Source organism: Numenius arquata, chromosome 23 (assembly GCF_964106895.1).
Source record: "Numenius arquata chromosome 23, bNumArq3.hap1.1, whole genome shotgun sequence".
NCBI lineage: Eukaryota > Metazoa > Chordata > Aves > Charadriiformes > Scolopacidae > Numenius > Numenius arquata.
This window is the reverse complement of record NC_133598.1, coordinates 4,935,783-4,959,537: the sequence shown is the minus strand read 5'-3', so window position 1 is coordinate 4,959,537 and position 23,755 is coordinate 4,935,783. Positions and strand designations below refer to the sequence as shown.

Genomic DNA, 23,755 nt, shown 5'->3' with positions numbered 1-23,755 from the left:
CTGGAGGAACAAGGGGAGCCATTGATGGGCCGGGGCAGGCGAGGAGAAAGGCGCCATTGAGGCCCCCTCCCGCTGCCTGCGCTGCCCCCCCTGCCCCCCGTCCCCCCCCCCCCCACCTCGGGGGTCCCGCTCCTGCCCACCGCCAAGGTGACATGGGAAAGGTGGCACACAGTGGGCACCGTCTGCCCCCGGCACACGCGTGTGAGGCTGCCCGGCTGCCTTTGCACGAGGGAGTGTGCACAGAGTGTGGCGGGGATGGGGGGCACCCGTGGGGGGAGCGGGGGGGCTTGCACTGTGGCACTCGTGCTGTGGCACACATGCACCATGGTACATGCACACTATAGTGCACACCCCCTGTGACACACACCCCGTGTGACACACACACAGTGTGACACACACCCCCCACGGCGCACACACCCCCCATGGTGTGCACACACACCATGGCACAAACCGCCCCCCCCGCCCCCGGCACACACACACCCCATGGCACACAAGCACACCGTGGCACACACACACCATGGTGTACACACACACTATGGCACACGCACACCGTGGCACAACTCCCCCCTGGCGCACACACACACACACTGTGGCACACACACACCATGGCACACACCCCCCCCAAGGTACACGCATACCATGGTGCACACACATCATGGAAAACACGCACACTATGGCACACACACTGTGGTGCACACCCCCCCTGGCACACACACACCCCCCATGGCACGCACACACACCGTGGCACACAAGCACACCGTGGCGCGCACACACCGTGGCACAACCCTCCCATGGCACACACACACACCGTGGCACACAAGCACACCGTGGCGCACACACACTGTGACACAACCCTCCCATGGCACACACACACCCCGTGGCACACAAGCACACCGTGGCACAGCTCTTGCAGCCCAGGGCACTCACACACACACACACCCCCCCAATTTCCGTGGATCTATCTCTCTGTGCCCTCCCTCCCCTGGCTGCAATGCCTGTGTGCCCCCCCCCCACCTCTTCCTTTGGGGGGGGGGGCACTCTGCCCAGAGTGCCCCCAGCCCCCTTTCCTCCCCTTGTAGGCCCCCCCACGTCCCTATCCCCCCCCCCTTCCCCATTTGGGGAGGGGACACACGCATCAAAGTCCCTTTTCCCCATGGGTCTCTTCCCCCCCCCAAATCCAGCCCAACCCTCCTTGCTGGGGGGGAGGTGGGTTCCCCCTTCCTTCCTCTCCCCCCCCCCTCCCAGGGCAGCGGGGGGCTGAGGGAGGAGGAGGAGGAGGACGGGCAAGAACGGGAGCGCAGAAGCTCGGCGGGAGCAGAGCGGGAGCGGAGCCGGGAGGAGAAGGGGACGGGGGGACGAGGGGCTCCGGACACCACCGCACACACCCCCCACCACCAACACCCACCCAGGACCTCCCCCCCGAGAGCAAGAGCCAGCGGCGAAGAGCACCCCAGGTTGGTTGGATCATTTCACATGCTTTATTTCAGCAGTCAGAAAAAAAAAATAATTAAAAAAAAAAAAAAAAGACAATTTTCAAATTATTATTATTATTATTATTATACATATACAAACTAGGTACAGACTCCGGGAGAGCCCGGAGCATCCGCCGGGAGATGGGCTGGCAAACGGGGTGGGTTCGTGCCCCTCCGTGCCCAGGGAGGGATGCAGGGATGCAGGGAAGGATGGATGGATGGATGGATGGATGGATGGATGGATGGAGAAAAAGCTGCTGGAAGACGAGAGCGGAGCTGAAGATCCACCTGCTTAACCTGGAAATCAAGGTTTTGCTTTTTTCCCTTTTTTTCCCTTTTGAGGCTTTTAAATTACTTTTTTTTTGGCTCTACCTTGCATTTGCTCCGGGATTTGCTTGCGGGATGGGGTGTCGGGAGAGGGGAAGGGGGAGTTAAATAGCACCTTTAGAAAATTCACAAGTTGAGCTGGGCAGCAAAGAAAGGAAGGGGGGAAAAAAACCCAACAAAATAGAGGGAAATTAAAATAAATCAAGCTGAGTCGCGTCTTTGGAGGTTGTAGCACCAGGCGGTCCCGGGCTCGGGTGTTGCAGGACCGAAATAAAAGATAATTTAAAAAAAAATCCCCACCCCAGGATAAAAACCCTGTGGGTAAGAAACCTCAGCGACTCCCGAGGGACCTTGAACGGAGCGAAATAAAAAATAAAAGACCAACAGAACAACGAAACAGAGAGGGAGGGGGGAAATATGAAGAGAAAAATTAGCACCTTTGCTCTGAACCTGGCAGGAAAGTCCCGGCATGGCTGAAAAAAAAAAAAAAAACACCACCCCAAACGAACCTAAAACTACTTGAAAATGAAACAAAAATGACCCCCAAATTAATAATAATTAAAAAAAAATTAAAAAAAAAAAAACAAAAAACCCCAAAGCACAGCGGTGAGGTAGCCTTCCAGAAAAGGAGAACATGCAGCGAAGGGTCGGGTCTGCTCGGCGGCGGGGGCAGCGGCTGCTCCCCTGATGTGCTTGGGAATGAATTGATTTTGCTGCCTGAATAAAAATAAAATGAGAAAAAAAAAAAAAAAATCCGACAAAATAAACCAAAAAAACAAAGTGGGGGGGAGGGAGGGGGGAAGGGGGAAGAGAGAGGGAAAACAACAACAAAAAAGCAAATTATAACCAAGAGTTAAACATCTTCCTCGCAGCAAAAAATTAATATACTAATGAGATGCAAGAAGCGGAGAGGCCAGCGGGGAAGGCGGGGGGGGGGGGGGGGCTGGAAGGGGGGGATTCGGTGGGTCCCGGTGCCCCCGGGTTGGGGAGGGGTTCAGCACCGGGGGGGGGAGGGAGGGGGCTCGGCGCGACGCTTTTGGTCTTTGGGGGGGCTGAGGAGCGCCCGACCCCAAGGAGGAGAAGGAGGAGGAGAGGAGGGCAAGCAAGCGAACCCACTTCCTGGTGATTTTGTTTGAAAAGTCATTTATTTTTTATTATTTTTTTTTTTTCGGTTTAATGCTTTTTTTTGGGGGGGAGGTTTTTTTTTTTTAAGGTTTTTTTTTCTTTTATGGAAACGCAAATAGTTTTAGAGACGCTGGATAGAAACCGACACAAATTCAAGTCCATGTGAAATTTTCTCCTTTTTTTTTGGCTGTTTTTTTGTTTTTTTTTCTTTTTTATTATTATTATTATTATTATTACTCTCTCCTGTCACGCGTGGGGCGTCCGGTTTACAAGAAGCAGACGGGGCCGATGTCGATGCCGAATTCCTGGTCTGGAGCGCCAACGTCCATGGGAGCCAAATCGATGATGGGCAGGCGAGAGGTCTTTGTTGTCTTGTACTCGATGACTGTCTTGCCCCAAGCGCCGGTGTGACTCTGCGGGGAGGTCAGGATCAGGCCCGTCCCCATAACACGTCCCCACCACCACCACCCACCGTGAGCATCCCCTGGAGCACTCACCGTGCAGCCGTCCTCAGTGACGCCGTAGGTGAAGCGGCTGTTGCCTTCAGCCCTGATCTCGATCTCGTTGGCACCTTGGAGGAGAAGGGCCTTCTTCAGGTTGCCCGTGTCCTGGTCCATGTAGGCGACGCTGTTCTTGCAGTGGTAGGTGATGTTCTGGGCGGCCTCAGTGGACATCAGGCGGAGGAAGGTCAGCTGGATGGCGACGTCGGCTGGGTTGGAGCCCTCACCACCATACTCGAACTGCCGGAGAAGAGGTGTTAGGCACCGCAGAGCTGGCTGTCCATCCCGGTTGTCCCCCCTCAACGTCCCCTTACTCACCTGGAAGCCGTCGCTCATCGTCTCGCCGAACCAGATGTGCTTCTTCTCCTTGGGGTTCTTGCTGAGGTACCAGTTCTTCTGGGCGATGGTGGCCTGGGTCGGGTAGACGCATGTCTCGCCTGTCTCCATGTTACAGTAGACCTTGATGGCATCCAGGTTGCAGCCTTGGTTGGGGTCAATCCAGTATTCACCTGTGGGGCAGAGGGAGGGGAGTCAGAGAGTGGGGAGGGAGGCAGGTGGCCACGATGGATGGAGGATGGAGGTGAGGAGAAGCTGTGAGAGATGGAGGAGGGAGGTGAGGAACAGGCATGAAGGGAGGTGAGGAACAGGCATGGAGGTTGGAGGTGGGGAGCAGGTGGGAGGGACAGAGGACAGAAGGATAAGTGAGGGGTGAGAGGCAGAGGATGAAGGGTTGGTGGGTGGAGGTGAGGAGAAGCCATGAGAGATGGAGGAGGGAGGTGAGGAGCAAGTAGGAGGGATCTTGGGGGGGGTGGAGCAACAGCCATGAGGAGCAGAGGAAGGAGATGAGGAGCAGCTGTGAAAGATGATGAAGGGATGGAGGATGGAGGTGAGGAGCAGCCACGAGAGGTAGAAGAGAGCAGCATGAGAGACAGGATGAAGGTGAGGATCAATCAGGGGGATGGAGGAAGGATAGAGGTAGAGAGGACAGAAGGATGGAGGTGAGAGCATCCCAGAGAGACACAGGGACTGCTGGGGACACTGACCGCTCTTCCAGTCGCCGTGGCACATCTTCAGGTCGCGGCAGGTACGGGCAGGGTTTTTGCGGGTGCCCTCGGGACTGCGGATGTTCTCGATCTGTTGGCTCAGGCTCTTGAGGGTGGTGTCAACCTCCAGGTCCCGGTCGCGCATCACGTTGGCATCATCAGCTCTGTAGTAGCGGCCACCATCGTGGGCCTTCTCCTGGGGCGGCTGGGGCAGGAAGCTGAAGTCGAAGCCACCGCTGGGGGGGCCAGGAGGACCAGGGGGGCCAGGTGGGCCAGGAGGACCCTGTGGAAGGAGGAGGATGGTGAGCAGGAGATGAAGGCAGGCAGCTCTGGACAGGCAGAGGCAGAGGAGCTGATACATACAACGGGGCCGACGTCGCCGGTGCGACCACGGGGGCCAGGGGGGCCAATGGGGCCGGGAAGCCCGTTGAGACCATCTTTGCCAGCAGCACCAGCGGAGCCGGGAGGACCCTATGGAGGAGGAGAAGGGGTGAGCACGGACATCCTGCCCCAGGCAGAGTCGTCCCCTCCAGCCCCAACCCATGTCCCCATGAGAAACCCAAAGACAGAGTGGACCCTCTCCCCCTGCTCCCCCCGGGATACTCCAGCTCTCACTGGAGGTCGTGGCTGAGCTGAGAACTTACTCTTGGACCGGCGGGACCAGAAGCACCAGAAGGACCTTGTTCACCAGGAGAGCCCTGTGCAAAGCAAGGAAGAAGAAGTCCCATCAGCATCTTGCTCTGCTTCCAGGACATGGGGCAGCACCCACAGTCACCCCACAGGACTTACAGGAGGACCAGGTGGGCCCTGAAGACCGGAGAAGCCTCTGTGACCCTTCATGCCTCTGTCACCCTGTTCACCAGTTTCACCTTTGTCACCACGGGGACCTTGTGGACCCTGGAGGAGGAGGAAGAAGAGGTGTTGAGCAGGGTCCAGGCCAGCCACTGCCCTTGTGCCCACATGGGGACACAGAAGCACCAAGGAGGATGGAGGAGAACATCAACTTACAGCAGGACCACGAGCACCAGCAGGACCAGGGGGGCCAGCGGGACCTTGGGGACCCTGGGACAGGAGAGAAGGGGACAAGTTAGAGCATCTTCTATCTTCTGCTGCCACTGGATTGGGACAGCATCCCCCGGAGCGGCGTGGTGGGACTCATGGTTTCCCAGGGAAGCTCCTCCAGCATGGAGAGGTGAGCCTTGGGCCAGACCCTGACCCGCTGAGGACCAGCCCTTGCTCCACAACTCGGGGGGAGCCCTGAGCTGGGGAGGGGTGCGATGGTGGGGACACGCCAGGCAAAGCTTCACTTACGGTCTCACCGCGATCTCCGTTCTTGCCAGCAGGACCGACAGGGCCAGGGGCACCGGGGGCACCGGGAGCACCAGGGGGGCCGGCAGGGCCGGTCTCACCACGGTCACCCTGTGAGGAGGAGGAGGAAGAGGAAGAAGAGGAAGAGGAGGAGGAGAGGTCAGTGTGGGCCAGCGCAGCCCCCTTGCCCCCTCCCGCGCCCCCCTCCCCAACCCTCTCACCTTGGGACCAGCAGCACCATCACGACCAGGGGCACCTTCAGCACCAGGAGAACCCTATGGAGGAGCAAAGACCCCCTCGTTAGGGCAGGCGGGGGCTAACGAGGGCCTGGAGAACACCCCCCCCCCCCTCAGCCCACCACCAGCCCTGTCATGCACCGACTACAGCAGCATCCATGGATGCCACGAGATGGCAAGTCCTCAGCTCAGCAAACCCAAGGCTGACGTGCGGGGGTCCGTGCCCCCTCAACACCCAATGGTTGCCCACAGCTTCTCACCTCACGTCCAGCTTCACCGGGGGGTCCAGCCAGGCCAGGGGGGCCCATGGGGCCGGGAGGACCGCGCTCACCAGGGGAACCGGAGGGACCTTGTTTGCCAGGTTCACCCTGTGAAGAGGAGGGGACGGGGAGGGTGTCAGAGACCGATGAGCATCCTCCTCGCCCAGGTCCACACGGGTGAGTGGGACCCCGGGGGGGGGTGTCCCAGCGTCATCTCACACCCCCCCAGGTACTCACAGAGGGGCCGGGCAGGCCGGGGAAACCTCTCTCGCCTCTCTGTCCGGGGAGGCCGACGACACCGCGCTGGCCAGCAATACCTTGGGGTCCGGGGGTGCCGGGAGCGCCCTGCAGGGGGGGACAAACAGCACCTCAGGGTGGTGGCAGCGGCGGGGGCCACCGTCCCCACGGAGGAGGGGACAGCCGAGGGATGCTGGGCTTGAGGGGGAGCACGATGCTGCCCAGCATCCCCAGCTCCACGGAGGGGGTCCGACTCGGGGTGGGGGTGACTTACGATGGGGCCGTCAGCGCCGGGAGAGCCCTTCTCGCCGGGGGGGCCGGGGGGACCAGCAGGGCCAGGCTCACCGGGGCGGCCAGCGGGGCCAGTTTCACCACGGGGTCCTTTGCCACCTTCCTTCCCGCTGGGGCCGGGGGGGCCGGGGAGGCCGATGTTTCCCTGGGTGCGGGGGGAGGCGATGCCGTCAGGCAGCAGCCCGGGACCCCCCCAGCTGCCAGCTGAAGGGCAGCCAGGGGTGTCCCAGTGCCAACTGGGACAGGGTGGCCACGTGGAGCAGCCTGGATGGGTGCCCAGCACCTCCCATCCCGCATCCCCCCCCATCACCAGTAGCCACAGTCCAGCACCCTCCCACCCCCCCACTGTGACCCCCCACCTTTCGCCCCACCGGGGGTACTCACAGAGGGGCCGGGGGGACCAACTCTTCCAGCAGCACCAGGGAAACCAGTAGCACCCTGGAAGGGAGAAAAGCTGGAGTCACCACGGGCTGGATCCAGGCATCGCCTGCCCCCGCTGTGGAGCGGGTCCAGGGGACAGTCCCCTGGCTGGGGGCCACCACAGGGAGCCCCAGGGCCAGTGGCCAGGAGGAAAGCGTCCACCCAGGAGGGAGCTGGGGCTGATCTGGGTGGGGGAACAAGGCAACCCCCCCGCTTTTCCCCTCTGGTCCATCCCTTCCATGGGATGAAGCCACCCCAGGTCGATGCCGTCCCCTCAGATGGTTTTAGGGGTGCAGGGCTGGAAGTGCCCCCAGCTCCCCTCTGCCCCATGGTGTTGGGGGACAGAGAAAGACACAGCAGGGGTTAAGCCACCTGGGGGGGTTCGTGCCTGGGGGGGTCCCCTGGGGTCCCCAAACCCCCCTCCCCACCATGAGACTGGTACTTACAGGGGGTCCAGCACTACCACGAGCACCTTTGGGACCAGGAGCACCAACAGCACCCTGTGGAGGAGGAAGAGGAGGAGGAGAGGGGTGAGCTGCGCTGTGGGGCTGGGCCCCGAAGGGATGTGGGGGGGTGAGTCGGGTGGGGGGCAACTTACAGCAGGGCCAGGAGCACCAGTGGGGCCGGCAGGGCCGGGGGGACCGGCATCACCCTTGGCTCCAGCATCACCAGTTTCACCTTTAGCACCAGGCTGGCCATCGGCACCCTGTGGGAGAGCGGAGTGGGGTGAGCTGGGGTCGGGGGGGGGCACTCAGCATCGCCCCAGCAGGGCAGGATCAGTCCCCCAGAGGAGGGAGGAGCGAGGCCATCACACTTACGGGGGGGCCAGCAAATCCAGCAGGACCGGGAGGGCCGGGCTCGCCGCGGTCACCCTAGGAGAGACGTCGAGAACGGTGTCACCCCAGGTAGGGGACAGCCGCCTGCGGCCACCAAACGATGGCAACCCAAGGCAGGGCCATCACCCAGGGCGGGGGGACGCTTACAGGAGCACCACGGGCACCAGTGGGACCAGCAGGACCGGGGGGACCAGCTTCACCCTGGAAAAGGGGAGGAAAACCAAAAACAAAGGAGGTCAGGGCTGTGGCGAGGAGGTGGCAGTGATGACACATCTGTCACCGGTGCAGTGTCTGGCCGGGAGGTGGCCCTACCTTGTCACCGGGAGCACCAGCAGGGCCGGGGGGGCCGATGGGGCCAGTCAGACCTCGGAGACCGTCTTTGCCAGGAGCGCCGTCAGCACCTTTGGGACCAGGGTCGCCCTGGGAGAGGAAGATGATGGTGGGTTACCTGCGGAGGTCCCCTCTGGGGGGGGTGACCCCCCACTTTCCCCTCCCCTTTGCACAGCAACACCAAGGCACCCCTGGCTCTTCACCCTCCCCAGGAGAGACTAGGACCATCCTCCTCCTCCCAGGCTCCGGGGGAAGAGAGGGGCTCAGCTCCTGGCTGGCACCAAGGGACTGTCCCCAAGGGCCACACTCGGCTGGGGACAAAGGTGACACTGAGCATCCCCTCCCACGGGGGCTGCTTCCCACCAGCCTTGGCTTAGGGGAGCACATCCAGCCCCAAGGGGACAATGGAGGGGGCACAAGGATGGCCAGGAGCAGAGGACCAAGGTGGGGGACATCAGGATTTGGGGGGACACGTACTCTGTCACCCTTGGCACCTGGCAGGCCGGCAGCACCACGCTCTCCGGGCATACCCTGCAGACCGGGGGGGCCTTGGTTCCCGGGGGCACCGGGAGCACCAGCATCACCCTGGGGTAAAAGAGATGGAAAATGGGCGTTAGTGAGAACAGCAACCTCCTTCCCGGCGTCAGAACCAGCCCCAGCAAAAGGGGGTGAAGCCAAATCTACCCCCGCCCCCCCCTTTTATATCTGCACCCCAAGAGCTACCGTCCAGGGACAGTCACCCACCACCGAGATGTCCCCAACCCCGCGTGGAGCCCAGACCTCGCACCTACCTTAGCACCATCGTTACCGGGAGCACCGTTAGCACCACGAGGACCTTGGGGACCGGGGGGACCTTGGACGCCGCGTTCACCGGGGAAACCTCTCTCGCCCTGCAGAGGGGAGGCAGGAGGGGGGCCGAGGCCATCAGGGGGGCGTGGGGCACCAGGGGGGTGCCGAGAGCCAACTGGGGAACGAGTGGGGTTCAACTTACCCTGGCACCGGCGGGTCCGGGGGCACCAGCATCTCCGGGGACACCCTGTGCAGGAGGGAGAGGGTACAGAGTCAGGGCTAGAAGGGGTGGCCTTGGGGACAGGCAGCGGGGGGGTCCCCGGGATGCCCTCGGAGAGGGGAGAGGGAGGGATTCCCACAGTCCTCGGGGGACAGGGCAGGGCTGGGATCCCCCCCTGCTTCCAGGGGGAGGTTACATGGAGCCTGTCCCCTCGGGGTGCACTGAGGGGCACCCCATCAGCAGCCCCCAGCCCCGGCTGGGAGAGTGGTGACGGGGAGGAGACAGGGACAGTGCCACGCCACGGCCATGCTCGCCCACACTCACCTGCTCACCGGGCTTGCCAGCCTCTCCGGGGGGGCCAGCGGGGCCCGGCAGACCCTGGGAAGGAAGAAAAGGAACGATGAGACAACATGGAGATGGGTGACCAAAGGGGACAAGGAAAGGGGCAGCGTCACCCCCACCCAGGATGGTTTGTCCCCTCACAAGGGAAGGGGACATCCCTCACCTGGAAGCCAGGAGCACCAGCAGGACCTTGTTCACCTCTTTCTCCAGCGGGACCCTGGGGGAGACAGGACAAGTGTGAGGGGGGGACAGTGGGCTCCTGAGCCCCTTCTCTAGTGGCCGAGCGCGGCTATGGGTGGCCAAGGGTGTGTTGATACTCACGGTAGGGCCGGGGGGACCTTGGGCACCAGCTTCACCATCTTTGCCAGCAGCACCCTGTGCAAGAGGGAGAAGAGGGTGCTCAGAGCACAGCCCCGGACCCACAGCCCAGTGGTGGGCCCCCAAGACTCTGCACCCCCCAAAATGGGGCTGGATGCAGCCGTAGCATCCTTGGAAGGATGGGAGAAGCCGTGGTGAGCTGCCCGCAGCCACGTCACCTCCCCGCTGTCCCCACTCCAAAGCTGCTGGCAGCCACCGGGCTGGAGTCCGGCCACCTCAACCCGCTGCCATCCTCCTCCTTGGAGTCTTCTCCAACCCCAGCTTGGCCGTCCCATGTCCCCAGCCCAGCCCCACGCCAGGGGGACGTTCCCTGCCAAGCCACCACTGGGCTGGCCAGGCTCTGGCAAGTACTTACGACAGCGCCGGGGGGACCAGGAGCACCTCTCTCGCCAGGTTTGCCGGGCTCACCCTGAAAGCAGAAGAGCAGGATGAGACCCATGGTGGCACCACAACACCCACGGGCACGAGCCTCGTCATGTCTCCCCTGTCCCTCCTCAGACAGGCTGGAGACAGGCAAGAGCTTGCAGCCTCTGATGGGCTGGAGGATGCACCAACACAGCCATCCCCAGGGCGGGACACGTCCCCTGAGCCACCCCTCCTTGGCTTCCTGCTCCGCAGGAGCCACGTGCCCACCCTCAGCCACCATCCCGGGTGGTGACAGTGACCGGTGGGTGGGAATCCCCTGTGGACCAGGACTTCTGCACCCACCGGGCATCACCTCCAACAGCCCCCCGGGGGAGGCAGCTCCCCTTCACACTCACCGCAGCACCTTTGGGACCAGGGAAACCCATCACGCCAGCTTGACCTCTGGCTCCGGGGGGGCCGGGGGGTCCAGGGCGGCCATCTTGACCAGCGGGACCCTATTATGGGGGTGGGAAGCAAGCACCCCATCAGCAGAGCCCATGGCAGACCACGGGAGGAGCAGGGTATCGGTGGGTCCAACTTACAGGGGGGCCAGTCTTGCCGTCAGGACCAGGGCTCCCAGGGCTTCCAGTCAGACCCTGCAAGGGAATGGGAGGTGGGTCAGGAACTCAGGAGATGCTCCAGAGAACGTGAGCATCCTGATTCTCCACCGGCGTGGAGAACACACCAGCTAGCATCCATCCCTGGAGCAGGGCCACCAGTGCGGTGGCCGTGCTGACGTGGCTCGCTGTTCCTGGTAGCCACCCTCCCACCGTGCCCACCCCCCCGCCGTGCTCACCTTGGCACCGGGGAGACCGGGTTCCCCGGGGCGTCCAGCTTCACCAGGAGATCCTTTGGGGCCAACAGGGCCGGGGGAGCCGCGCTCACCGGGGGGACCCTGGGGAGGGGAGGGAGAGGGGACAGAGGTTACTCCACCTGCAGGACATCATCCGGGAGAGGTGGCAGTGGCACAGACCTGGTCTCGCCACCGTGTGGGGATGGGTGACAAATGCACGGTGTCCCCACTGCCCCATTGAGGACATGGCTTTCTGGCCTGGACAGGGTGGAGGGAGACCTGGGCACCTACCTTGGGACCAGCGATGCCATCAGCGCCAGGGAAGCCACGGCTGCCAGGAGCACCCTGCGAGGGACAGGAGAGGGGTCAGTGTGGAGACACAGGGTGACCTCGGGGAGCTTGGGGATGCAGGGGAGGGATGAGCCGATGTGGGACCCGGCCACCAGCGGGAGCAGCCTGGTGTCCCTGCTGAGATGCTCCACTGGAGACCTCAGTGGAGGGAAGGGGTTGGGCATGTCACCACAGTGGGTACCTGTCCCCGAGCACCCATGAGGCTCAGCCCCTGGATGTCGGGAGGCAGGAGGGGGACAGGGATGGGGACAGGGACATGGCGGGGATGGGACAGGGACTGATGCTACTCACACGTTCGCCAGCGGGGCCAGGAAGCCCAGCGGGGCCAGGCTCACCACGAGCTCCTCTCTTGCCTTCCTCGCCAGCTGGGCCGGGGGGACCTTGGACACCAGCGGGACCCTGGGGAAGGAGGCAGAGGGATGAGCACCCATGGGAGTACCCATGGGAGCCAGGAGGGGCTGAGCCCTCAAAGAGACATGAGGGGGGGGTCACTTACAGGTTCGCCTTTGGCACCAGTGTCTCCCTTGTTGCCTGGAGCACCGGGTTCACCCTGGAGGTGGAAGGAGAGAAGAGAGAAAAGCCATTTAACACCAGATTGATGAGAAAAAGGAGCTCTGAGACTCATCCTGCCCGGCCCCTCTGCAGGGTGGGGGGGTGCTCAGCACCCATCAGCCCCCAGCACCATCCTGTGCCTGCAGGAGGGATGCCAGAGGAGACATCTCCAGGTGGGACAGCACTTTTCTGGAGCAGAAGAAGGGATCAAACCCCAGGAGAAGGTGGATGGAGGCACCCAGGGATACTCACAGTGTTACCCTTGGGACCGGGGGCACCGCTGGGACCCTGGGGTCCGGAGGGACCGCGGGCACCGGGGAAGCCGGGAGCGCCAGCAATGCCAGGAGCACCCTAGAAGAGGCAGAAGAGGTGGTGAGGAAGCAGCATGGACTCTCATCCCAGAGGCAGGTGGGGGGGTGAGGGACACTCACAGTTGCGCCCTTGGCACCAGGTTGACCATCAGCACCGGGGTTGCCCTGTGGAGAGAAAGAGGAGGAGGAGGAGGGTTATGCTGGGGCTGGCAGGACACAAGGCCAAAGGACACAGAGCCATCAGATGCCACTTACAGCAGGACCAGCAGCGCCAGCAGGGCCGGGGGGACCGGGCTCACCACGGGCACCTTGGGGACCTTCGCTGCCACGAGCTCCCTGAGGACCGGTTTCACCCTGGGGAGGAAGAGGAGGGAGGAAGAGCCATGAGCACAAGGGCTGCCCTGAAACCCCTGATTTCCCCTTCCACCTGCAGCTCCTTTCCCATGGAGGTAAAGCCAGGAGAGATGTCCATGGGACTTGGCTGGGGACATCCCTGCCTGCCCCACTGTTCAAGGCTGCGGCAAGCCCATGGCACTTCGGGCTTTCTCATTTTTGGGCCACGTGAGGGAACCCATTCAACGCTCAGACCTTCTCCCTCACTCCACGCTCCCAGTTTCCACCAGTTACTCCCAGCCCAGGAGATGCCACCTGGGAGGAGATGGTCAAGCAGGTCCTACCTTAGCACCAGCAGCACCAGGGAAGCCGGGGGGACCAGCAGGGCCGGTGGGACCCTAGAAGGGAGAGAGGACATGTGTCAGAGGAGGGATCCCACCTCGCACATCTGGTGCCGAGGAGTTTTCGGGGCAGCAGAGCTCAGGATTTTCCAGCTACGGTGGGTCTGGGATGGGATCTCCCTCTGGAGAAGCTGGAGCTGATGCCGGGTGTTGGTGGAGGCGGGGGGGGGGGGGGGGGGGTTGGGGGTTACTTACGGGAGGACCAGCAGCACCAGGAGCACCGTCGTTACCGCGAGCACCCTGAGGGAGAGGAGGCACCCGTTAGTGATGCCCACTTGTGGGAGAGGTGACCCCCAGCTCCCCCCCGTACCCTCAGGGCAGGGGATGCTCAGCCCTGCCCCAAACCAGATACTTACAGCAGGGCCAGATGGACCGGGACGGCCTCTCTCGCCGGGAAGACCACGAGGACCCTGGAGAGGGGAGAGGACATATTTTTGTCACCACTTTCCCCTTTGAGGGCCTTGTCCCATCCATGTGCCCCCCGCCGTCCTCCCCTGCTCCTGCCCACAGCAACATTTCCAGGTTTAACCCCCTTCCACCCGATTCCCCAGGGCATCTCTGGGGAAGCATCCCCAAGGATGAGCTGTTTCCCCATCACGTCTTGTTCCCTGTCCCCTTTTGCTGGCCAAGGCCAGATGTCCCCACTGCCAGTCCCCAGGGACCCCATCACTCACCATCTGCCCAGGAGCACCGTTCTCCCCAGGGCTGCCGGGCTCTCCCTAGGAGAAAGGACAACTTTGAGGGACCTGCTCCAGAGGGAAGGAAGGAGCAGTAATGAGTTTACCACAAGGACAGAGGTGACACTGTCACCGCTCCTCACCTTGGGGCCAGCAGGACCGGGCTCACCCTTGGCACCATCCAGACCGCTGAAGCCCTGGGGTGGAGGAAAGGGAAGATGGAGGGGGTCAGGAGGGGACCCCCAAAGATGTTGGGGTCCCCAGACCCCTAAATCTTGCCAGGATGGGAGGAGGGACTCACTCTGTGACCCTTCATGCCTGGCAGACCGGCGGTTCCTGGGAGACCACGTGCACCCTAGGAGAAAAGGAGAAGTGGTGATGGAGATGCTCGGGGGGGAGGGCTGTCCCCACACCCTATTATCCCTGTCCCCAGGGGGACCAGGCAGCTGGTGTCACATCCTTGCTTTGCCACCGGACAGGCCACGGTAGGGATGTCCCCTCCTGTGTCCCCTGATGGGGAGTATCTCACCTGGGGGCCGGGGGGACCACGCTCTCCAGGACGGCCAGGCTTTCCAGCTTCACCCTAAGGAGAAGGACAGTGGTTGGTGGCATGTCCTCAAGCCAGGCAGCTCCTGCTCACCTGCGGGGCTGGCAGGGCCACCAGGCCCCAGACTTGGTGGGGGAGACCTCATCCACAGGTCACTTACGTCATCTCCATTCTTGCCAGGGGGGCCGGCTGGACCACGGGGACCCATGGGACCCTAGGAGAGACACAAGGCAGGGATGAGGATGCTGTGACAAGGCAGGCTGTCCCTTGTCACCCTGCCACCCAGTCTGGGCAGCACCAGGCTCCACCAACCCCATTCCCACAGCTCCCAGCCAAGATGTCCCAGCATTGGGACAGCATGGTCACAGCCAGGGCTGGGAACAGGCAGCCTTGTCCCCATCCCCATGGGACATCAGGCTGGAGGAGAAGGTGGCAGGACTCACAGAAGCACCAGGCTCTCCGGGTTCACCAGGGGGACCTTGGAAACCTTGAGGACCCTGCAAGTTGGTGGGGAAAAAAGAAAAAAAAAAAAAAAAAAGGGTTAGAAAATGGGAAGATTGGGCCTAAAGACCCCTCTGGCAATGGTGGTGCCCCCCCATATGGTGGTGCGAGGACACGCATCCCCACGTGTTTCCGTAGCCATCAGGAAGGGTGGGACGCCCCATCCTGCCCTTGTCCCATCCCATCCCACCCAGGCCCCGCCACCAAAGGGACCATTGGGGCTGCTTGTCCCCAGAAGGAACAGGGGAGGGATACTCACAGGAGCGCCAGGAGGGCCGGGGAGACCGCGGGGACCAGCTGGACCCTAGGAGGGAGAAGAGCAAGTGGTGATGAGTGGCTGCCATGTCACCCTGTCCCCATCACCAACCTTTCCCTGTCCCCATCGCCACCTTCTTGCTGTATCCATTGATGCCCCTTCACCATCCCATTGCTGTCCCCATCATCAGCCCATCCTTGTCCCCATCACCACTCATTCCCTGTCCCCATCACTACCCCATCCCTGTCCACACTGCTACACCACTGCCACCCCATCCCTGTCCTCATGACCACCTCATCCCCGTCCCCATCACCAACCATTCCCTCTCCCCATCACCACCTCATCCCTGTCCCCATCACCATCCATTCCCTGTCCCCTTTGCCACCCCATCCCTGTCCCCATTGTCACCCCATTGCTACCTCATGCCTGTCCCCATCACCATCCATTCCCTGTCCCCATTGCCACCCTATTGCCATCCCATCCCTGTCCCCATTGCCACCCCATTGCTACCTCATCCCTGTCCCCATCACCATCCATTCCCTGTCCCCATTGCCATCCCATTGCTATCCCATTGCCATCCCATCACCACTCTGTCCCTGTCCCTACTGCCAGCCATTCCTTTTCCTCATTGCCACCCCATCCTTGTCCCCATTGGCACTCATTCCCTGTCCCCATCCCTGTCCCCATCCCTGTCCCCACTGCCACCCCAACCCTTGTCCCCATTTCTCAACATTGCCACCCCATCCCTGGACCAACATCCCTCCCCATCCCTCCCACCTCCTGCTGCTTGGCAGCATCCTCAGCACCAGGGATGGGCCTCTGGCACTTCACCCAGCTTCACACCTTCCCCTGTCCCCCCTGTGTCCCCCCCGTGTGCCCCCTGTGGGGACCCCTGCCACCCCGGTGCTCACCATGGGGCCGGGCACGGCCATGCCACCGGCTTTCTCGTCGTAGCCATAAGACATTTGAGGAGCGAAGTTCTGCAGGCAGGAGGGAGAGCAGGGGGTGAGCAGGGTGCGGACACCCCCATGGGGGTCTGCACCACCGGGGACCCCCCCATACTCACTCCGCCGAGGCCTGGGGGACCTGGAGGGCCTGGGGGTCCTGGGAGTCCAGGTTGTCCAGGGATGCCATCTCTGCCAGGGGGGCCGGGGAGTCCCTGGGGGAAGAGAAGGAAGAGGAGGGTGAGCCCCAGCGGGATGGGGTTCCTGGTGGAGCTGATGGGGGGGGCTCTGTGGGGGCGATACCCACCCTGTCTCCTTTGGGGCCGGTGTCTCCCTTAGGACCCTGTTGGGGAGAGACGGGAGGTTAGAAAAGGGGTTCTCCAAAAATAAGGGGGGGGATGTCATGGGGTTTGGGGTGGAGGATGTCATGGGGTTTGGGGCCGGGGGGGGGGGGAAAGGGAGCCCTTACCTCTACTCCAGCGCTTTCTGGGTAGACAGGGGAGGCTGTGGGAGAAAGGATGGGTGTTTAGAGCCACCAAGTGCCACCCACCACCCCACTCACCCCCACACCCAGGGGAAGGATGCCGAGCCGGGACAGGATCCGGCCCCACTGCTCCCTGGGGACCACCAGCCTGGGGTGGGCTGGGGCCGGGGAAAGGGGGGGACACCCCACGGTACCGTCGGTGTCGGGACAGATGGGGCAGCATTCTCCGAAGGGGATCTCGGCGTTGGGGCAGTCGGAGGTGTCCTCGCAGATCACCTCATCGCAGAGGATGTTGCCGCTGTCGCAGACGCAGATCTGGCAGGGTTCCGGTTTCCAGACATCCTTGTCGTTGTACGTTAACCCATCCTGTATGCAGCTTCCAGTTTGAACTGGGAGAGAGGGGCAGGGGGAAGCGTGAGGGCAGGGGTGGGGGGGGGCACGGCAGCGGCCCCCCACAAGGCTCTTTTCTTGCTCTTCCCCCCCCTCCCCCCCCCCCCTTCTCCATCCTCCCCCTCTGGCTCCTGCAGCTTTTCTCCCTTCATCTGTTTCTCATCAGCCCATCGCGGTGACACAGGAAAAGCACCACAATAAACTCTTCCCACATACGCTGGAATTTAAACAAAAACCTCCAGCCAGTTTGCTACGTCCCGCGGCGGATGGGGCCAAGGCAAATACCCCCGCAGCGGGCAGGGAGAGGACGGGGCGGGGGGGGGTGGCACGGGGGTCCCCCCACCGTCAGCGGGGGGGGGAACGGGGATGGGGATTGGGATGGGACGAGTGGGATGGGGTGGGTTGGCCTCAACGTCTGGGCTGAAATTAGATCCAGGCGGCTGCGGGATGGGGCTGGATGAGGCCAGATGGGATAGGGAATGAGAGTCCAGAGACTGGAAGCAGGCGGGGGCTGGCGTGGGGAGGGCAGGGCGGAGCGCCAGGGCCTGGGGGGGGGGGGGGGGGGGGGACCTGGCCCCACGGTGGGGAAGGGTCCTCGGGAAAGGACTTGGGGGTGTCCCGGTTGGTGGCTTCCCCCCTTTGGCTTGGGGGGGGGCAAAAAAAAAAAAAACCAAAAGAAACAAACAAACAAAAAAAAAAAAGGCAAAAGGCAAAATGCAAAATGCATGTTGCAAAAGGAAAAAAAAAAAAATAATAATAATAATTCCTATTGCAAGAGGCAAAATGCAGAAGGCAAAACGAAGAATGTAAGACAATGCAAAATGTAAAATGCCAAGTGCAGAATGCAAAATGCAGCATGGATATTGTCAAATGCGGAATGCGAAATAAAATAAAATAAAATAAAATGCACCCAAAAAAAAAATAATCCCCCCAAATGACAAAAATTGGGCAAAATGCGAAGGGCGCCCCCAGGCCTGGCTCGCTCCCAGGGTCCCCTGTGTCCCCACGCCTGCAGGTGGCAGGCGCAGGCAGCCCAGCGGGGCGCAGGGGGGGACCCGGTGGTGGGGGGACAGTGACCCCTGCCATGCCCCCGAGACCCCGTCCCCGCTGCAGCCCCACGGGGAGGCCATGGGGCGGCATTCCCCCATCCCGGGGCGGCCGAGCGGGGCCGTCTGGCCAGTCCCGACTTTACGGGCTGCCGAAACATTTTCCTTATGAATCATCCGAGACTTTTCTAATTCTTTCCTGATGGCTTTTGCAGATCCCGGAGCCGGGCCCCCCCCTCCTCTCCCCTCCTCTCCCCCCCTCGCCGCTCTCTCCCGCGCTCTTTTCCCCCCTTTTCCCTGCCTCCTCCTCCTCCTCCCCTTCTTCCCCTGCTCCCTCCTTCCCCGCCGGCTCCTCTCCACCCTTCCCTCCCTCCGAGCTCTTGGCAGGACGCCCCAACTCTCCACACCACCACGGACCCCCTAAAACCCCTTCACTCCCTCCCAACCCCAAATCCCCCCCCTAACCTACTTTTTCCTCCTTTTTTTTGTTAATCTCCCCTAATTTCCCAACTTCTTCCCCTTGGCTCTGCATGCCAACCACCCCTTTATCCTTCCCCGTCCCACGGCAGCAGGACCAAGCGTCGAAGATGCCGCCCGACCCCAATGTCCCCACCCCACCACCCCGCATCCCCCCAGGCGCTGAAGACCCACCACCGCCACCGGCTACTTACTGTCTTCTTCTCCTTGCCCGCGGGTGAGTAGTACAGTCGCTGCTATCAACAGCAGTAACCGAGAATCCACAAAGCTGAACATGTCTAAATATTAGACATGTAGACTCTTTGGGGTCTCTTTTGTTCTTAGGTTGGGGTCATACGGGGCCGATCCGACTCTGGAGCTCCCAATCCAGACCCCAGCAGAAACTTCCTACTGCCCTTGCCCACTCCTTCGCCTCCCCTTATATACGATGCGCCGGCGGCGAGAGGTGGGACCCATCGCAACCGGGGAATTTTGGACGGCCCCTCGGCCAATCAGCGGCACCCAGCGAGTCGGGGGGCACCCCTCGCACCCCCCCCCACACACACACAGACACATACCCCACACACCTCCCCCCCCCTTGTCCGTCCCTCCGTTCATGCACACGCATACACAGACATGCACACACGCGTGTCATCCCGAAGCGGGGCTGGTGGTGGGGTGGATGGGAAGGGGATGCTGGGGTGGGTGGGATGGGGAGGGGAGGTATTTCGGGGGGTCGTAGTGGGTTTTTTGGGGGGGCTGTTTGCACATCCTGGGGTGTTAGAGGGGCTGGATGTGGCTGGGGTGGGGTAGGGACAGGCGATGTGGCACGTGGCGCTTTGGGGACCCCGGTGCCACGCGACGCCGGGTGCTGCACCGGGGGGGTCAGGGTGTTTCAAACGCCCGCTCCCCACTGTGACCCCCAACCCCACTGCCCACCCGGGGCTCCCCAGCACCCACCCACCCCACCCCCCCATCCCCATGAGGACCAAACCCCCCAACACAGTGCAAAGGCCAAGGGCACGATCACCCAGAGCATCCCTTGGGCCAGGATCTCCACGCGGGACCCCGACCCGCAGACACCCCCAAAACACCCCCGAGAACCACTCGCTTTTTTGTTTCCCCCCCCCCTTTCTTTCCAATTTTTCCCTTTCTTTTCTTCAATCCTCGCCCTCCTGGCCGTCCCGCTCCCCTCTCTCCCCCCCTGGCACGCCTCCACCGCCGTTTCCACATTTGAAGGAGCCACGTTGGTTGGAAAAAGCAAAAGCTCGTTGACAATAATCCACAATCTACCGTGCAATTTGGGGAGGGTGTAATTACACGCCAAAAAAATATACGTATTTACCAGGGCCAGGGCAGGCGCCTGGAGCTCAGGGATGGAGGGGGGAAGGAGCCCTACAAGGGCAATGTGGCACCCGGGGGGGGCGTCACCCCCTCTTTTCAGGGGTGATTTTTTTTTAGGGAAAAAGGTGGGAAATGGGGCTGGGGTCTTGCTGGAAGGGGGAGCAAAGAGGTGGGTCCAGCCCTCACACCTCCACTTACCCCCCCCCCCCCCCCCCCAGCACACTGGGAGCACCGGGCTCGTTGCAGAGGGAAACCACCTCTGAGTGGGAGCTGCCACCAAGTTACTTCTTTATTTATTTTATTATTTCTTTTTACAGGAAAAAATAAATCAATGCAATTTAACAATGAAATAACAGGGATGGGGGGATGGAGGGAGGGGAAGAGACACGTCGAAAGAGAGGGAAAAAAAAAACAACAAAACCCACCCACCCTCGCACCAGTGACCTCCCCACGTCTTTTTTTCCAGCCTGCAATTAAATGCAAAGAAAAAAATAAAAATAATAATAATAATAATAAAAAAATAAAATAAAAAACCCACCACCCCAGGAGGAGTTGTCTGTGCGGGTTGCACACACACACACGCACACGCATGCACACGGGGACACGCGTGCGCGCGCAGGGAGCAGCTGGCTGGCTCCCCGGCCCCTGTATCTATGCATCCGAGACACGTTGCAGGCGAAGACTCCTCCAATCATGCCTCGGCGACTCGAAAACCCCTGGCCGGGCTCCAGCCTGAAGATGTGTCTTTAATTTTTGCAGCATGACAGAAAAGAAAAGAATGTCATCTTTTTTTTTTTTTCGGGTTTTTTTTTTTTTTCCTCTTTTTTTTTTTTTTTTTATATGCATGGAGAGGGAGGAGAGGAAAAAAAAAAAAAATAAAAGGAGGGGGGAACCGGGACGATGCCACCTCATCAGCCCCCGGCCGCCCGCCCCAGGAATGCAGGAGGGTTTGGTGCAGGGGTTGGGGGCTGGGAAGGGAAAGGGAAGAAATCCTACTTTTTTTAAAAAAATAAAATAATAAAATAAATAATAAGAATTTAAAAAAAAAAATAAAAGGGGAAAAAAAAAAAAAAAAGCCTGGAAAAGCTATTAGGATCCTAGGAAGCGGAATGGGAGACGCCAAGCGTAGGCCTGGGCCGGCTCCTGCGGGTGCGGGGTGCGGGATGGGGGATGCCCCGGGATGCTGGGGGATGCCTCGGGGTGGTGGTACCCGCCTGGGACCCTCCTGCTCCCTGGGGACACTGGGAGGGGGGAGCTGTGACCCGCAGCCACCTCCCGCCAGCCCCAGCCTTTGGGGGGGTCTCCGAGACCTTTTCCTGCACACCCCACACTGGTTTTACTGGTGCCAACTGGACCTGAAGCTGGTGGTGCAGGAAGGGAGGCGGGCACCCCAAAAAAACAGCGGCCACCCCAAAATCTCTGTGGTCAGCCCAAAAACTTGGTGGATGCCCCATAAAGTCAGTGCCCGCACCCAGGGAAGGGGTTGCCCCATGGATTAGGGGGTGAGGGCAGGGGAGGGCAGCCGGGTCCCCCCATCCTTTTTTGGGTAGGACCTACAGAAAAACAGAGCTGTGGGGCCGGGGGCTGGGGGGGGGGGGGGGGGCGGCGGGGGGAGGAGGGCGCTGGGGTTTGTTTGCCTGCGCCGGGAAGAGCTGGAGCAGACGCCGGCATCTGGTGTGAGTTAACTCCCCTCGACAGCGCAGACACATGGATCGGATTAACTCCCCTTTTTTTTTTCTCTCCCCCCTCCTTCCCCATTCCCCGTTCCCCACTCGGCAGCTCCAGGAGCTGGTTCCACACTGCGTGTGTGTCGTCCCCCCCCCCCCCCCCCAGTGCCCCACTCCCCATCCCGCACCCAGCCCCGGTCCCCACCCAGACACCTGGGTCCCCTCAGCTTGGTGGCTTCACCCCAGGGTGGTGGTCCTGGCGAGGATGGGGACGGTGGCAGCCAGTGTCCTGCAAGGTGGTGACACGCAGGTGTTTGACCCCATGGAGGTGTGTGGGGGGGTTGACCCCATTGAGATCCCCACTGCAGAATCCCCCCCCCTCCAAGGGACCCAGGCATCCTCAGTGTCCCCAAACCCACCACGTCAGCACCAAGAAGCCCCTTGGAGGAGGAGGGGGGGGGGGGGTTATTTCCCCATCACGCTCAAACCCAAAACGCTTCGCTCCCCTTTTTCTCATCCCCCCACCCCACCACCACCACCACCACTATGGGGACGTGATGGGAGCTGAGTGCCTCAGTTTCCCCTGGCCCGCCCGCAGCCCGCAGCCCGGCACCGCCCCGGCTATTCCTGGTGGCCATCCGGCCCTCGGCACCCTCAATTGTGGCAACCAGGGCAAAACCCCGTAATCACGGGCACCGACTCCCCCGGCTATTTCCAGCCGCTCAAAGCAGGCAGGGCAAATTGCTTAATTGGCCTTTGGGCTGCCAACGCCACGCCGCTCTCCTTGGCGGGGGCACCGGCTGCCGGCAGGGTCCCAAAATAGGATGTTTTTGTCCCCACCGGGGGTGGCATGGGGACCCCCAGCTTGAGCGGGGGACGTGGAGGTGACAACTTCATCCTGCTCGGCAGCACAGTGGTCTCTCTGCCTGGTATGGGTGCAGGAGGATTTCAGCTTTGCCCCCTCCCAGGGCTGGATCCTTCTTGGGGGGGTCATCCTGCCTCATTTACACCCCCAAATTCCAGGCCTGGATCCCTCCTGGGGGGGTTATTCCCCATCTGCACCCCCACAGCCCAGGGCTGGATCCCTCCTGGGGGGCTCATTCCCCTTTTGCACTCCCACATTCCAGGGCTGGATCCCTCCTGGGGGGCTCATTCCCCATCTGCACCCCAAAATCCCACAGCTGGGTTCCTCCTGGGGGGCTCATTCCCCTTTTGCACTCCCACATTCCAGGGCTGGATCCCTCCTGGGGGGCTCATTCCCCATCTGCACCCCAAAATCCCACAGCTGGGTTCCTCCTGGGGGGCTCATTCCCATTTTGCACTCCCACATTCCAGGGCTGGATCCCTCCTGGGGGGCTCATTCCCCATCTGCACCCCAAAATCCCACAGCTGGGTTCCTCCTGGGGGGCTCATTCCCCTTTTGCACTCCCACATTCCAGGGCTGGATCCCTCCTGGGGGGCTCATTCCCCATCTGCACCCCAAAATCCCACAGCTGGGTTCCTCCTGGGGGGCTCATTCCCCTTTTGCACTCCCACATTCCAGGGCTGGATCCCTCCTGGGGGGCTCATTCCCCATCTGCACCCCAAAATCCCACAGCTGGGTTCCTCCTGGGGGGCTCATTCCCCTTTTGCACTCCCACATTCCAGGGCTGGATCCCTCCTGGGGGGCTCATTCCCCATCTGCACCCCAAAATCCCACAGCTGGGTTCCTCCTGGAGGGGCTCATTCCCCTTTTGCACTCCCACATTCCAGGGCTGGATCCCTCCTGGGGGGCTCATTCCCCATCTGCACCCCAAAATCCCACAGCTGGGTTCCTCCTGGGGGGCTCATTCCCCTTTTGCACTCCCACATTCCAGGGCTGGATCCCTCCTGGGGGGCTCATTCCCCATCTGCACCCCAAAATCCCACAGCTGGGTTCCTCCTGGAGGGGCTCATTCCCCTTTTGCACTCCCACATTCCAGGGCTGGATCCCTCCTGGGGGACTCATCCCCCATCTGCACCCCAAAATCCCACAGCTGGGGTCTCGAGCGAAGCTGGGGATGGAGCGGGCTAACCCCCGGGGGGTCAGGGGGGCTTTTAGGGGTGGGGGGTTTTGGGGAGGGGGGGTGTTCCCGGGTGGGGAGCAGCAGCCCAGCCCGGGCCCCCGCCGTCTGGGCTCGCAGAGCCGGGATGGAAACTCTGAG

General features: G+C 61.7%; 1 protein-coding gene across 1 annotated transcript; it reads right to left on the bottom strand.

The window, feature by feature from the left end:
• Window positions 1–2,968: 2,968 nt before the first annotated feature.
• On the bottom strand, window positions 2,969–18,978 carry COL1A1 (collagen type I alpha 1 chain). Its single transcript, XM_074162963.1, has 51 exons — window positions 18,777–18,978; window positions 16,864–17,058; window positions 16,655–16,689; window positions 16,493–16,528; window positions 16,308–16,400; window positions 16,153–16,221; window positions 15,245–15,289; window positions 14,928–14,981; window positions 14,645–14,698; window positions 14,467–14,520; window positions 14,239–14,292; window positions 14,081–14,134; window positions 13,935–13,979; window positions 13,617–13,670; window positions 13,456–13,500; window positions 13,204–13,257; window positions 12,782–12,880; window positions 12,647–12,691; window positions 12,468–12,566; window positions 12,160–12,213; window positions 11,955–12,062; window positions 11,604–11,657; window positions 11,316–11,414; window positions 11,062–11,115; window positions 10,876–10,974; window positions 10,470–10,523; window positions 10,058–10,111; window positions 9,900–9,953; window positions 9,719–9,772; window positions 9,377–9,421; window positions 9,177–9,275; window positions 8,863–8,970; window positions 8,368–8,475; window positions 8,203–8,256; window positions 8,038–8,091; window positions 7,818–7,925; window positions 7,666–7,719; window positions 7,184–7,237; window positions 6,783–6,944; window positions 6,509–6,616; window positions 6,272–6,379; window positions 5,997–6,050; window positions 5,779–5,886; window positions 5,476–5,529; window positions 5,257–5,364; window positions 5,112–5,165; window positions 4,831–4,938; window positions 4,468–4,750; window positions 3,743–3,933; window positions 3,422–3,664; window positions 2,969–3,337 (listed from the first exon to the last, which is right to left on the bottom strand). Exons 1-51 carry the CDS (start codon window positions 18,856–18,858, stop codon window positions 3,191–3,193), a joined length of 4,362 nt encoding a protein of 1,453 aa, XP_074019064.1. The 5' UTR covers window positions 18,859–18,978; the 3' UTR covers window positions 2,969–3,190.
• Window positions 18,979–23,755: the final 4,777 nt, after the last annotated feature.

Bases quoted from the DNA above. Each gene is read 5' to 3' on its own strand.
- COL1A1 (XM_074162963.1), bottom strand. From the start codon at position 18,858: ATGTTCAGCTTTGTGGATTCTCGGTTACTGCTGTTGATAGCAGCGACT. The intron at 15,290-16,152 runs GTGAGCACCGGG...TCTCCCTCCTAG, and splicing joins TGGCCGTGCCCGGCCCCATG to GGTCCAGCTGGTCCCCGCGG. The intron at 8,971-9,176 runs GTAGGTGCGAGG...CTTTTACCCCAG, and splicing joins CCGGTAACGATGGTGCTAAG to GGTGATGCTGGTGCTCCCGG.